Source organism: Xyrauchen texanus, chromosome 43, assembly GCF_025860055.1.
Source record: "Xyrauchen texanus isolate HMW12.3.18 chromosome 43, RBS_HiC_50CHRs, whole genome shotgun sequence".
Taxonomy (NCBI): domain Eukaryota; kingdom Metazoa; phylum Chordata; class Actinopteri; order Cypriniformes; family Catostomidae; genus Xyrauchen; species Xyrauchen texanus.
This window is the reverse complement of record NC_068318.1, coordinates 28971446-28987424: the sequence shown is the minus strand read 5'-3', so window position 1 is coordinate 28987424 and position 15979 is coordinate 28971446. Positions and strand designations below refer to the sequence as shown.

Sequence of the window (15979 nt, the reverse complement as noted above, 5' to 3'; positions counted from 1 at the left end):
ACCAGAGAACAAAAGACTTGTGAGTTTCCTTTCCGTACTAAGAGAAATGCAACTTTTGAAAACATCTAAAAAAGTATTCTGGGGCATTTAAAAGCATTATGTGCTTACACTAACAAAAAGTATAATGGTATGTGTTGTTTTGGACATGTACTGTACCAGGGCATTCTTTGAAGCACTTTTGGATTTCCTTGTAAATGCAATGTTGCATGAATTTAGTAATTATTTAGCATCATGGTATAAATCAAAGTATTATGGTACTACCATCTAATACCAGCACAGTCTCATGGTACAGTATCAGAACTCTGAATGTAAATACTAGGACATGAAAAATGACGTTTAAGAGGCGGAAGCGTGGCCGAGCGCTGTGCTGTGGAGAGTGAAGCAGGCGATATGAGTGTTGAATGATTTCCTGTGTTGTGTTGTGTTTCCGTGAGGAGTGATTGGGGCTTTAAAGGAGAGGAGACAGTGGCACTAGAGAGGGAGAGCCCAGCTGAGAAGCTGCTCGTGTGTTGGCCGCTGCCGTGTTGCAACGTTTTGTGTGTGTGAATTGAGGCTTCACTCTTGCACTTTAAGTGAACGTGTTTATTTTTGTGAATAAAAGAGTGATATTCCCAAGTTGGAATTGTCATCTCCTGCGTCCTCATTCCTGTACCTCATTACAATGTTACTCTGAACCACCTTGGCATCTAAACCAAAAAAATATCACCCCAACACCATCCTGCAGTGGCACCAGATTGATTACTCATTGGGAAGGAGAAACAGTCAATTGTTAATCAGCTATAGGTTTCCTGTGTGAACTGAATGTATTTTTCAGAACTGTCCCTAATCAATCCCATCCTATAAACTCATTAACCTTATTTTATCCAAGACTGCAATAATAAAAACAATGTTCCTGCCAGAGGCGTCATGACCATTCAGACTGAGGGGGCACATGCCCCATAGATTTTTGAGCCAAGAGGATTTGGAATGGATCATTTGAAATTCCAAAACTGTATTTGTTCAGTGATTTTTAAAATAAGGTATCCTTACATTATTTAATTACCTACAGTACATCAGTGATAAGCTATTTTATTTGTTTAAGATGTAGCGGTGTAGCAAGATAGAACTCTAAATCCTTGTTTTTATGGCACATTTAAAAACAACCGTGCTGAGGTCAAATTTAATGCATTTTCCCCAAGTATGATTTCAATGAGCAAATCGGTTCTTCGTTCTGATGGTTCTTTTTATAATGAATAAGAACGATTCTTTTGAGCGATTCAGTTTGTTGGGATGGTTGTTTCAAAGAACGTCCTAAAATTGATTCCTTTAATTGAATCGTTTTTTCGAACAGTTCTTTCCTATAATGTCTAAGTATGATTCTTTTGAGCGAATCAGTTTTTTCGGACAGTTCTTTCAAAGAACGCCCTAAAATTGATTCCTTTAATTGAATCGGTTTGTTTGAACAGTTCTTTCCTATAATGTCTAAGTATGATTCTTTTGAGCGAATCAGTTTCTTCGGACAGTTCTATCAAAATAGTATCTTGACTGTAATTAAGTGATTCTAAGTTAGAAGTAACTTGTAGCTCCATGTCAAGTACATGTAAAGTGTACATCTACCAACAAATAATTGTAAAAACATAAATTTAGCAGCTCTCCTCTCACCATCATTATCATTATCATCATGGTGTCTGCTGCGTTGACCACTTCTCTTACTGCTATGCCGGTCATGGTCCATTCTGATAGAAAAAGAAAGCAGAATAAAACATAGAGTCATAATTCAATAAACTATAAAATTAGGGTGCAAAATTAGGATGGCTTTAGTTGTGTTGGGGCACAACTTGTTTCTGCTAAACTGGATGGCACACATGGCATTGTCATGAGTTTGATTCCCAGAGATTGAAAAAAATGCATACATTTTATGCAAATATAACGTATTTACACATACTAGACATGTTATTCATTTTGAGTAGTTATAGTAATGAGATCAATGTCAGGATGGTCACAGGATGTGACTCGGTTTCCCAGCTTCAGTGACCATGAGAGGACCTTTGTGAACCCAGCCTGATGTGGCACGTGGACCTGCGGCTCCATTAGATTGATGTCCCTATAGCTGATGGGGAAGGAAACCCCAATGCATAATTACAGCAGGATTTTCACTGTCAGCGCACACACACACACACACACACACACACACACACACACACACACACACACACTGTGCAGCTATCATTATGAGGACTCTCCATAGACATAATGATTTTATACTGTACAAAGTATAGATTCTATCCCCTAAACCGTACCCTCACAAAAACTTCCTGCATTTTCTATTTATATTTAAAGATTTAAATTATGGGGACACTAGAAATGTCCTCATAAACCACATTATAGCATAATACCCTTGTAATTACCAGTTTGAAACCTAAAAAAAAGGCCTCGTAAACCACTTAAACCTGCCCACACACGCGCACGCACGCATGCACACACACACATGCACACGCACGCACACATACTGCTCTCTTGTGTCACAAAGCTGCCAAAATAACTGAATAATATTCAGAGACAGTGGCTGTGTCCCACATTATCAGCATTAAACTTATTCAATAAGTCAAATCTTTGTTACAGTGGATCAGGCAGATGCTTGCAACTGGGCCAATAAGTAGCATTAAAGTAAATAAATGAATGAAGTATTAATGAAACACAGAGAACAATTAACCCAAAAAGATTCATTTCAGTGCCTTCAGTTCAGATGGGTTTTCTCTCTGGTTTCTTACTATGCCATCAGTAATATAGAATGGTAATTAACAACACTGTCCATAAAACAATTGCATTATATACAGCATACAGTACTTCTTGAATAATTTTGCATTCTCCAAAAATCAACAAGTATTAGGCCAACAATATTCCTAAAATAGATGTCTGAACAAACAGTCACATATTGGAGAACGTTGCTGATAGAATTTGTGAACACCCACCATTGTTTTTTCAGAAGCAAAGATTTTAGTACTATGTAAATATGTAAAAATGTTGACAAGTTGCTAATTGATAATGAAAGTTGCCTTGTAAAAAAAAAATGTTGTCCGAACATAACGTTTTGCATTTAGTGGATGAACAAATGTAAATGGGATAAAGAAAGCATTGATGAGAATTATTAAACTAGTTAGTCATGTTTTTAACTTTAAGATTAACTTTAAAATTACATTTGACAGTTTCAAGTCAACAATTCCTTTTAACAGTGTTTGAATGATCACTAAAGCATGAGGATTTATAACTATAAATCTTTCTTTTTTTCAATGGAATAAACAGTGTTAATTACACTATTACATCTACTTTAGTCAAATATTAAAGCACCATGGCCTTGGGCGGCCAAGGCCATGGTGCTTTAATATTTGACTATAGTAGATGTAATAGTGTAATTAACACTGTCTGAACAGTGTCCTTCACACCAGATGAATTAACAACTCCAGGACAAACAGATAATAAGGACTGACAGCATCATTGATTCACTGGGAAACGCCACTGTGACAATATGGCAGGGAAACGGGGAAATGCTCACAGATATACACATTTATTTGGTGGCCTCACATAAAGGGTACTAAACTTCCAGTGTTCAAAAACACATTTAAACTTAGTTTTCAATAACAAATGAATGCACTTTTTTAAATTTGCAAGTTATGTATTAGTCAGTCTTTGCTGGAATTACTGTAAATTTGAATAATGTTGAGGAAAATTACAACCAAACACAACATGCATTTATTAGAGACTTTTGAAAAATAAGACTAAATACTAGTAAACTAAATTATACCATAATAAACATTTAGATGTTTGATACTTTTTCGAAAAAACTACACGTAAAAAAATTATTTTAAGATTTACACATTTCAATTTCATGACAAAATTCCATCAAATTTAAATAAGTAATCCTTAATCAAATAAAAAAATAAATAAATAAAATATATATTTTTTATTTGTATTCATTTCATTTTGGTTAAGCATTAAAAAATGCAAATTTATTTTTGTTATGAAATTAAACTGCGATATTCTTTTTTTTCATTCTCTCTCCCTTTTCTCCCCAATTTAAAATGCCCAATTCCCAATGCGCTCTAAGTCCTCATGGTGGCGTAGTGAATCATCTCAATCCGGGTGGCGGAGTACGAATCTCAGTTGCCTCCGCGTCTGAGACCATCAATCCGCGCATCTTATCTTGTAGCTTGTTGAGCGCATTACCGTGGAGACATGGCGCATGTGGAGGCTTCACGCTATTCTCCGCAGCATCCACGCACAACTCACCGCGTGCCCCACCGAGAGCGAAAACCACATTATAGTGATCAAGAGAAGGTTACCCCATGTGACTCTACCCTCCCTAGCAACCGGGCCAATTTGGTTGCTTAGAAAAGACCTGGAGTCACTCAGTACGCCCTGGATTCGAACTCGCGACTCCAGGGGTGGTAGTCAGCGTATTTACTCGCTGAGCTACCCAGGCGCCAAAATGTGTTATTCTTAAAAACAGGCTCAAATATATTTTTTGGAGTGTAAACACAAGTAAATAATACCATAATAAACAAATAGATGAAGGCATTCATTAAAGATACACACACACACAAACTTGTTTTTATATCATTGTGGAGACTCTCCATAGACTTTATACAGATCTAACGATAATGTCTATCCCCTAACCCTCACAGAAACCTTTTTTTCTTTTTTACATTTAAAAAAAACAGTTAAACCATTTCCCTTATAGGGACCGCTAGCAGGGCCCCACAAGGTAGGTGATCTCAGGTTTTACTATCCTTGTGGGGACATTTGGTCCCCACAATGTAGTATAAACCTATACACACACACACACACACACACACACACACACACACACACACACACCCTTTTCTGAAGGTATCTGGCACCAAGACATTAGCAGCAGATCCTTAAAGTCCTGTAAGTTGCGAGGTGCTCCTCCATGGATCGGACTTGTTGGTCCAGCACATCCCATAGATGCTCAATCGGATTGAGATCTGAGGTATTTGGAGGCCAAGTCAACACCTTGAACTCTTTGTAATGTTCCTCAGGCAACCTTTGCAGTGTAGCAGGGTGAATTATCCTGCTGAAAGAGGCCACTGCCATCAGCCAATACCGCTGCTATGAAGGGGTGTATGTGGTCTGCAATAATATTTAGGTAGGTGTATGTGTCAAAGTAACATCCACATGAATGCCAGGACCCAAGGTTTCTAAGCAGAACATTTCCCAGAGCATCATACTGCCTCCACCGGCCTGCTTCTTCCCAAGGTGCATCCTGCTGCCATCTCTTCCCAATAATATGAACTGAGTATAACTACAATTTTTTTTTTCACTACAGGAATTTCCATGATTTTCCATGACTTTATTTAGACTCATATAATATTTTATTAATTTTCATGATTATTCCAGCCATAAAAATAACAGTTTAAATATTCTCTAATATTTCCAGATTTTCCATGATCATGGGAAAGCAGTTCACCAAAGTTTTATCAGTTCACCAAAGAACTCCAAAGACTTTTAAAATTAAACAAAGACCAGATCTTACCTTATTGCAGAAGTTTCGTTGAGATGAGGTCAATAACTCAAGCACTGCGATGAGCATTAGTCTGTATCAGCTGTGATTTTCTCTGTACAGTATCAAGCACACACAGACAGTAGAGACAATGATTCTTCATCCCTCTCCATCTCTCTTGTAATTGGCTGAACATTCAAACGCTGCAGGCCATAAGCACTGAAACACAGTATGGTGGTGAGATACAAGACACATTGTCCATCAAATGATATGCAGACATCACGTTCACACTGAACATCATGTAGGCGCTTTTAAAACGAATCACACTAGTGTGATAGTTCTATAACAACATAATCCCAATGTTGTGGTTTATCCATACTTGTGTTGCATGCATATTTGGGAGAGAATGGCTAAAGATCTAAGGAAACAAATTGTTTGCAGGAGTCTCATGTGGAAGAAATCCAATATTCTTTGATTGAAGAAAATTTTCTTTAATCCCCGCACCATGGTACAATGATCACACTCATGCTCTCAAGAGAGCACGTTTGGAAAATTGAGTGCAAGTGGAAGAATACAAAATTAGAGGTATTTCGTGGTGCATGTAAAGACCCACAACAGTCCTAGGTATTTATTCAGTGCTGTGGCTGAATTGGTTAGGTGTAAAGCCTCGACTGAACCAGCTATTCCGGCACAGCACAACAATAATCAATAAACAGACTTCATGAATTTCTTTACTGATAAAATAGAAATCATCAGTAATAAAATTGGAATTATGCAATCAACTGTCACAGCACCTCGGAAAACAGTGTCTTATAATTTTCCTTACAAGCAACTTCAATCCTTCGCTGTCAAAGAAGAGCTAAAAAATCAAAGAGTCACAACATGTCTGTTAGATCCAATACCAACTAAGCTCTTAAAAGAGGTATTCCCTGTAATCTCAGAACCTCTTCTTAATATTATTAACTCCTTGCTATCCTTAGGACATGTCCCAAGAAACTTTAAAATGGCAGTGTGACGAGGAGGAGGGAGTGGCCGGTGCTGAGTCAACTAATTATTGGGAAAGGGAGATAAAGGGGAGCTGGAGACGGCAGTTCGGGAGTGAGAGACACACACAGTTGCCGCTCTCATAATCTTCTCATAATCTACCGCTAATTAAGAACCACAGTTTGATCCTGGCAAATTGGCTAATTATAGATTTCAAATCTCACATTTATGTTGAAAATACTAAAAAAAAGGTAGTGTCCTCCCAACTGTGTTCATTTCTACTGAGAAATGGTATCTATATGAACAATTTCAGTCAGGATTTAGGCCCATCCCAGTACAGAGACTGCACTTATCAGAGTTACAAATGATTTGCTCTCATCATCTGATCGCGGCTGCATTTTTCTTCTAGTGCTTTTAGATCTTAGTGCAGCCTACAGCACCATAGATAATGAAATTCTCGTGAATAGGCTAGATAATTATGTTGGCATTGGCAGACTTGCATTAGCATGGTTCAGGTCCTATATATCAGACCACTACCACTTTGTATGTGTAAACGAGGAATTGTCAAATCAAAACAATTGTTAATTATGGAGTGCCACAGGGATCAGTTTTTGGGCCTCTGCTTTTCTCCTCATACATGTTTCCCCTGGGAGACATTATCAGGAATTGTGTAATAAGTTTCTACTGTTATGCCGACAATACCCAACTTTATATTTCTGCTAAACCCGACAAAATTTCACAATTCCACAAATTAGCAGAGTGTATCAATGAAATCAAATTGAATGGCCAAAAATGTCCTTCTACTCAATTCCGACAAAACAGAGGTACTAATTATTGGACCAAAAACCTCTAAAAAATAAGATGCTAAAATTGTATTTGACCCTTGATGGATGTACTGTTATGACGTCTTCTGCAGCGAAGAATTTAGGTGTTTTATTTGATACCAATCTGTCCTTTGAAAATCAAATTACCAATGTTTGTAGAACTGCATTCTTCCACCTCATAAATATTACTAAGTTACGACACATGCTCTCTGTTGCTGATGCCGAAAAACTAATTCATGCATTCATGACCTCAAGACTAGATTATTGTATTGCATTACTGGGAGGATGTACTGCAAGTTCAATAAATATATTTCAATTGGTTCCAAGATATATGATCATATTAGCCCAATTTAATTTTTGTTACATTGGCTACGTGTTAAATTTCATATTAATTAAAAAATTCTGTTAACTACATACAAAGCTTTGAATGGTCTAGCTCCACAGTACTTAAGTGACCTTCTATGATGCGTTATTCCATCATGTTCATTACGATCACAAAATTCTGGCCTGTTAATTGTTCCTAGAATATCAAAATCCACAAAAGGATGAAGATCCTTTTCGGCTCCAAATCCATGGAATAGTCTCCCTAACAGTTTTTGGAATGCAGACACACTCACTCAGTTTAAGTCTTGACTAAAGACTCATCTATTTAGCCAGGTATACACCTAATTTATCCGTTGACTCACAATTAGGCAAATTTAGTTAGGTCTGCCGGAACCAGAATGGCAGCTACACTAATATTATTCTATTTGTTTCACTGTCTGAGGTTACCAGAGCCGGCCAGATCCATCTCCGTTCCTGCTTGGTGTTGGACTCCACTGCTACATGTCATTGAATAATGATGACAAACTACAGGCAGTGCTAGCCAGACACTTCAGTCTTTTATGATGGACTTCAGAGGATTAACTGATGCCAACTCCATCTATAAGACATCGGATACTTCATATGCCATTGCCTGAAAATTGGATTTACGATGGACCCCACTGAAATGACCTGCCGGTTGAACTGCAAAGCACCTCACTGATCTCTGCCTGCATCACCTTAATTTAATGATGGACTACACTCTTGAAATGGAAGAATAGGCTATCAATTAATTACCAACAAAAGCTTTCATCAGCCAACTAACAAAGGACTATGTATCTATTTGAACTTCTGCAGATAATCCAGGATGGACTTCAAAGACATTAGTCATTAATCTTACAGTTCATACAAAATCTTTGTTTAAACATCGGCTCTTAACACTTAGTTTACACATTTTAAACCATGACTTGCACTGCACATAAATAACTAATATTGGCATTATATTCATGCTGTTAGCCAGAGGGGAACTGGCCCCCACAGTGAGTCTGGTTTCTCCCAAGGTTGTTTTAAGCATTAACCAACATCTTATGGAGTTTTGTGTTCCTTTGGTTTCCTCACTGGGGTTCTAAATACAATTATTATTTAACAATTTAATACATTTTTATACACAATTTACAATTACATAATGATGACTCTAAGACTTTATAGATATTACAGTTTCATTGTCTGTTAAAGCATGATTTTCAGTAGAGCTGCCTTGAAACAATGTGTGTTGTGAAAAGCGCTTCACAAATAAAAATGACTTGATTTGACTTGACAATATAATCAATATTCTAGCCAAAATATTGATTAATTAAAATACAGTAATAACACAAGATCAAATCCATTGATGGAACCGTTTTCATAAGAGGGCATGACCTCTGGCAACAGAAAAATATGACAATAAGTCATATGAAGGCCATAATCAATAAAACATGACTAATAAAACAGCAAGTCTGCAAACTATTCGATGTAAGGGAAAATTACTGCAGATATTTACATATTTAAACTTTGATTGAGAGTTGTGAAGTTTTATGATCCAAAGACCCCTTCAAGAACAAACCAATAGATGTCTATTCAAATTTACAATTCATAAAATATTCAGTGCTGTAATTCTGAGTAATGTTGAGGTAAAACTGAAGGCCAGAGGCCAAATTACAACCCAACACAGCATGCAAAAAGAACCTTAAACAGTCCTAATGTAACATTTATTAGAGGCTTTTTATAAAAGGGTACTAAATAGTACAACAGTGGACAAAATTGTATCATAATAAACATAGTAATAGTAATGCTTGTCTTAGGACCTACCACTATATTAAAGTTGAACCTATTTGTGTAACAGTCCACAACCATCAGACACAATATTTATCCGAGCCACTTGTACATGATCCACCAGATGGCATCACAAACTTATCTAACGCCACATTGCAAACTGCAAATCAACTAGACCTAAAATTCTGCCTGGGCTTTTGTGATCCATGATGGAAGAAACATGTTTCATGATCAGGGGTGCAGATTCTAGGGAAGGTAACCCCCAATAATCAAAACAAGCAAGTACAAACCCCCCCCAATTTTTATCCAATGAACGATGGAAACATGTAAATTCTTCACACTGTAACCCCTCTAATGTTCAAGCCAATCGAAGCCCTTGATCATGATTTGGTGCTCGTCTTTATTAGATTTGTAATGAATTTATGTGCGACAATAAAGACAACCTCTAAACATCAGCTTTGACTTTCAGACAGAGTCTACGGAGCTAAAGATTGATATATTTTAATTTCAGACAGCAGAAGCGTATTTCAAGTCTTTGAAATTTCTTTGCCTGTCATGCAACAATCGTAAGTTTAATCACTTTGAAATTAAGAGCACACCCCAGGACACACGATTTGAGGAGTCATTCATGTTTGTAGAACAAATAATGCTAGATGAGATGTTTAAATCTGGGGGTCAGGGGTTTGATCAAATCCCAAACCCAAAGATGTTTGTGCTGTTTACCTTAGCAACCATCACTAATAATACACACGTGAGTTCACACTAAAAGCGAGTTAAATGTTCTTTCAAACAGATGAGGTTTTTAAGGTTAGTGCTCTATCGAGCTTCATATCAACAAATCCTACCTCCTGACCCTAAACCTTAAACCTAACTGATAGTGACATAAAAATAAATGTGAGATGAAAAACACAATTGCTGAAGTTACCACATAATTCCACTCATAACCAAGAGCGGGAATTGGCTTGAACATTGGGGGGTTGCAGCTTGAAGCATTTACCTATGTTTCCATTGATCATGCAATAAATATTGGGCGGGTTGTACTTGCTTGTTTTGATTATATGGGGGTTACCTCCCCCGATCCCCCCGGAATCTACGCCCCAGGTCATAAAATCTTTGGGCCGGCCTCCCAGTTAGCACGATTTAGCCGCTGCAGATGGTCCAGAACACAGTAACGCACCTGATCTTCAATCAACCAATGAGGGCTCATGTCATCCCCCTCTTAATTTCACACCATTGGCTACCTGTAGCTGCCTGCATCAATTTTAAGGTGTTGACTCTGGCCCTCAGGACAGCCAATGGAAGAGCACCCTCTTACTTCAAGTCACTCCTCCGCGTTTATGTCCCCACTCACTCTCTGCAGTCAATGAACAAGCGGCGCTTGGTGGTCCCATTGCAGAGGCCCAAAGTCCATTTCACAATCATTCACTTTCTCTGTTCCTCTGTGGTGGAATAAGCTTCCAACCTCCACACGATCTGCTAAAACTATGTAAATGTGTCTTATTGCATGCATTTCGAGACTCGTACCCCAGTCCTTGCATTGTAAGTGCAACGCTCTATAAGTTGAGCTACTGCGCAATTTGATCACAGTCGAACAAGCTTGTAAATGAAGTTGGTTATGCATTGCAAACGTTAAAATGTATCACCTTAAAAGTGGTGGTGGTGGTGGTGGTGGTAGTGGGCTAAAGCACATAACTGTTAATCAGAAGGTCACAGGTTCGATCCCCACAGCCACAACCATTGTGTCCTTGAGCAAGACACTCCGGGGGGTTTGTCCCTGTAATAAGTGCACTGTAAGTCACTTTGGATAAAAGCGTCTGCCAAATGCATAATTGTAAATGTAAATGTAAAAGCCATGCGCTATAGCAAAAGTGTTTAGATGTCATAAGATAAAATTGTGTGAGGAACTGGGCATGTTTATGAACTGATAATCTGTCGTTTTACTCTGGATTTATGTGAAAGTGAATGAAAGTCATTGTTGTTGTAGCGCCTCTAGTGTTCATCAACTAGGAGGGCAAAAACATAAGTCTTGTAATGTGATTCTATGATACCATGTTGGTCAAACCAATAGTTAGCATTGTTCCATTAAGAAAATATTATAGAGATTTGCAATTCAAGGAGACTAATCAAGTGCCAATTACATATCGTGATGTCCCTTTCAATCAAATTTAGACTCATGTTCTTGCAGTGCTAAAAGACAAAAACATTTCTTCATAATAAATTAAAAAACTTGTAAGCATGAGATGTCCTTGTGGATAAGCTGAGTCAGAGGATAAGACCTTCCATCCAAATGAATAATTTTACGATTTGTGAGAAGGAAGTCTGCATAAAATTCATTCACTTGAGATATAATAATCAGGGATTAGACGTAAATTTAAGCCAGAGCAACATTCACGGCATGATGATTATGGGTAATGTGTACTGGACCATTTCAATGGCGTCTGTGAACACATAAGAGATACTTCAGGGGGATTTGTCTACTGTTAGTACACATGCAGGCTCACATCTCACATCTACAAGTCAAACCAAGAATATGGGTCATATATATTCCAATATAGCTTTCATTGGAACACCAAACACAGCTTCCTGAATGGATGAGTATTGGTTCATCTGTTTGTGTGTAAATGTCAAACAATGTTGGTAGTAGTGAATGTCAAGTAATAGGTACATGCCATTGCCACAACACTCTTTTCTGTTTAGCTAACTGGGTGACATTTCAGAATTTCCATTTCTAGCTGACAGTGAGTTTATCATTGTTATTCACAACAACATAATGTAACAGGAAATGGCTATTTTTTTTAGTCACAAAAATTATGTTGACAAGGTCTTTGTGTAATGAGTCCGTGGTAATTGGTTGCTAGTGGTCAATACAATTTCCAAACCTATAGATATATTTAAAGGTTAGGAAATTGTATTGAGTGTTTCTCCTAAATAGTAATGATATTAAATGGAGATTTTTGCTCTAAGGAATATTCTGGGTTCAAGCTCAAACGACAGCATTTGTAGCATGATGTTGAATTTCGACTTGTCCCTCCTTTTCTTTAAAAAGTTTACAGTGATGGGGCCAATCTGTACACATTAAAATACAAACGTCTTCAAAAGTAGGCCTATAGCCACAAAACCTAAACAATGTGTGTGTGTTGAAGGTTACGAATAGTTCACCCAGAAATGAAAATTCTCTCATTATTTACTCACCCTCATGATATTCCAGGTGTGTATGTCTTCTTTTCTTCACCAGAACACATTTGAAGAAAAATAGAAAACTAGTTTAGCTCAGTAGGTCCTTAAAATGCAAGTGAATGGAGATTTCCCTTTTGACGCTCCAAAAATCACAGACATTCAGCATAAATGTCATCCATACGACAAGAGGCGGAGCCTGAATTAGGGGTATTGGTCGTCACTTTCGACACGTGGATACAAAAACAGATAGGATTGGATATAGGATGCCTGCCCACCCCCTGGCTCCGCCCCTGCATAACAACTCCAGCTGTTAAATGAATGTCCCAGTATAGTGACGGGGACACTATACTGTAAAAAAGGCACCATCCTTCGGATGAGATGTTAAACCGATGTCCTGACTCTCTGTGGTCATTAAAAATCCCAGGACACTTCTCGTAAAGAGTAGGGGTGTAACCCCGGTGTCCTGGCCAAATACCCCCCATTGGCCCTTATCTACCATGGCATCGTATTAATCTCCATCCCTGAATTGGCTACATCACTCTACTCTCTCCTCTCCACCAATAGCTGGTGTGTGGTGGGCGTTCTGGCGCACAATGGCTGCCGTCGCATCATCCAGGTGGATGCTGCACACTGGTGGTGGTTGAGGAGATTCCCCCTATACTACGTAAAGCGCTTTGAGTGCCTAGAAAAGCGCTATATAAATGCAAGGAATTATTTTTATTATTTATTTTTTTCTAAAGTGATACGATTATTTTTGGTGCAAATAAGATCAATATTTAAGTACATTTTAACTATAAATCATTGCTTCTGTTAGGCTTCAAGAGAGGGTGGATTCCAAGCGATACAGACGAGACCTCACATTATCCACTCGGTTGAAACGACATCAGAAGCGTAAAGAGTAACATCTGACAAAGTTGATACTCAAAGGAAAAAGGAAGGAGTGTACCTTTAAATCTACGGACGATCTGTTTGTCAAGCCAATGGTAGACAGATGGACTGTCCAAGAAACCTGTTTGACAACATTCACTGTTTTTAAATTCAATTTGACGACACTGGTAGTAGTGCAGAAATGTCAAAATTCACCTTTAAATCGCATCAAAACTCAGCATTGGTACTTGATCATCTAACATTAGTTGTCTAGTTGCAGAGTTTTGTGACATACCTGAAAATGTTGGGTCATCATTCTTACCAGCAAGCCAGGGAACAATAGAGAACTTGTTGCTTAATCTTTTTGGCACATTAAATCAACCATATTTCATCTGTTCCACCAGCAGCAGATCTGAAGACTTTAATTTAATGTGCTATCAATGAACTAAAGAGAGAAAGCAGCACCTGTTTAGAGTCGATATGCCAGAGAGAGGAGAGCTCCGAAATTAATGCTTGAGGAAATTTTTGGCTCAATGCCATTGCAAAAAAATGTAAGATTCTGTCAGCAATTACTCATGTTCTCCATACCAGTATGACTTTCTTTCTTCCGTTGAGCACAAAAGAAGAGATCAGGTACAATGTTAGCCTAAGTCACCATTCACTTTCATTGTATTGTAACAAGGCTAACATTTTGCCTAACATCTCCTTTTGTGCGCAACAGAAGAAAGTCATACAGGTTTGGAAGACCATGAAAATATGGCATTTTTTGAGTGAGTTATACCTATAAGTAAATCGTAAAGGGGGGGGGCGTGGGGGGCACTTACAAGAACAAAACATTTTGAAGAACTGATTAAACAGAGGCTGCTCTTACTTTGTACTTACCCACTTACATCTCATTAGGACTCAAAAGACAGCTTGACTTTAATTTGGTGAATAATACACAGTTAACGCTCCCTAAAGTTTGAGCGGCTGATGTTTAAACAGCCAATTGTTAAACATTCTTGCTTTTGCAACAGATTCAAAGATTCGTTTGTGCCACCAAAATATAAAACATATGATAAGCAGCCTTGAGTTTCTCCAAGGTGCTATAAAAAAGCTCTCACAAAGACTAAAACAACTACCAGCTGAATGATTGTTTACTTTTACTTTATTGTTTGTTGGATGTGTGTGATAAGAATGATAGTAATTGCATCTGCTTGTTCACTCACTGAGACCGAAATGATTGCAGTGATTCATTCTTCAAGAGATCACTCTACAAATCCAATTTAATATGTGTGAATCCTGATATAGAGCATGTACATCCAATTTCTGCATGAAATTGGAATTTACATTTCATTTCTGGAGATTGTGTGAGTATGGAAGGATGTTAACTCTCACCTGGTCCTGCTGCATTGCACCCTGTGTGATCCTCACCTGTTAAAGTCATAGTCATTAAACTGTCCTGCAAATTACTTCGGTTGAAGTCATTAAAAAAAAAAATGTAATCACTCCACAGATTTCATATTAGAAAACTACAGTTTTGGAAAGTAATTTAGGACATCTACTTTGTGCATGACATGAGTACATTATACAACAATTGTTTACAGATAATTTGTTTCACTTTTAATTGACTATATCACAATTCCAGTTGGGCAAGTTAACTGTGCCTTTAAGCAGCTTGGAAAATTCCAGAAAATTATGTCAAGCCTAATTTAGCTTCTGATAGGCTAATTGGAGTCGATGTACTGTAATTAAGGCCTACCTTCAAACTCATTGCATTTTTGCATGACATCATGGGAAAATCAAAAGAAATCAGCCAAGACCTCAGATCATTGAATGTACCACATTCATCTGTACAAACAATAGTACGCAAGTATAAACACCACGGGACCACGCAGCCATCATACCGCTCAGAATGGAGATGAAATCTGTCTCCTAGAGGTGAACATAGTTTGGTAAAGAAAACTGTAAATCAATCCCAGAATAACAGCCAAGGACCTTGTGAGGATGCTGGAGGAGACAGGAAGACAAGTATATATATCCACAGTAAAACGAGTCCTATATCGACATAACCTGAAAGGCTGCTCAGCAAGGAAGAAGCCACTGCTCCAAACTGCCATATAAAGCCAGACTACAAGTGCGCATGGGGACAAAGATCTTACTTTTTGGAGAAATGTCCTCTGGTCTGATGAAAGAAAAATTGAACTCTTTGGCCTTAATGACCATCATTATGCTTGGAGGAAAAAGGGTGAGGGTTGCAAGCTGAAGAAGACCATCCCAACTGTGAAGCATGGATGTGGCAGCATCATGTTGAGGGGGTGCTTTGCTGCAGAAGGCACTTCATAGATGGCATCATGAGGAAGGTAAATGATGTGGCTATATTGAAGCACCATCTCAAGACATCAGCCAGGAAGTTAAAGCTCGGTCACAAATGGGTCTTACAAATGGACAATGACCCCAAGCATAATGACTCCAGGGTCAAGCAGTTTACAGGCCACGCAAGATATTTACATATTTGATGGTGTATGGTTTTAAT

At 38.0% G+C, this 15979-nt stretch overlaps 1 protein-coding gene across 1 annotated transcript in view; it reads right to left on the bottom strand.

The window, feature by feature from the left end:
- The window catches only part of LOC127635684 (electrogenic sodium bicarbonate cotransporter 4-like), a 37147-nt gene extending 31531 nt beyond the window's left edge, over positions 1-5616 (bottom strand). Inside the window, exons 1-2 of the mRNA XM_052115890.1 lie at positions 5534-5616; positions 1642-1715 (exon numbers count right to left, since the gene is read on the bottom strand). Of these exons, the coding sequence (XP_051971850.1) occupies positions 1642-1714 (73 nt within the window). The 5' untranslated portion in view covers position 1715; positions 5534-5616. The remainder of the gene's footprint in view (positions 1-1641; positions 1716-5533) is intronic.
- Positions 5617-15979: the final 10363 nt, after the last annotated feature.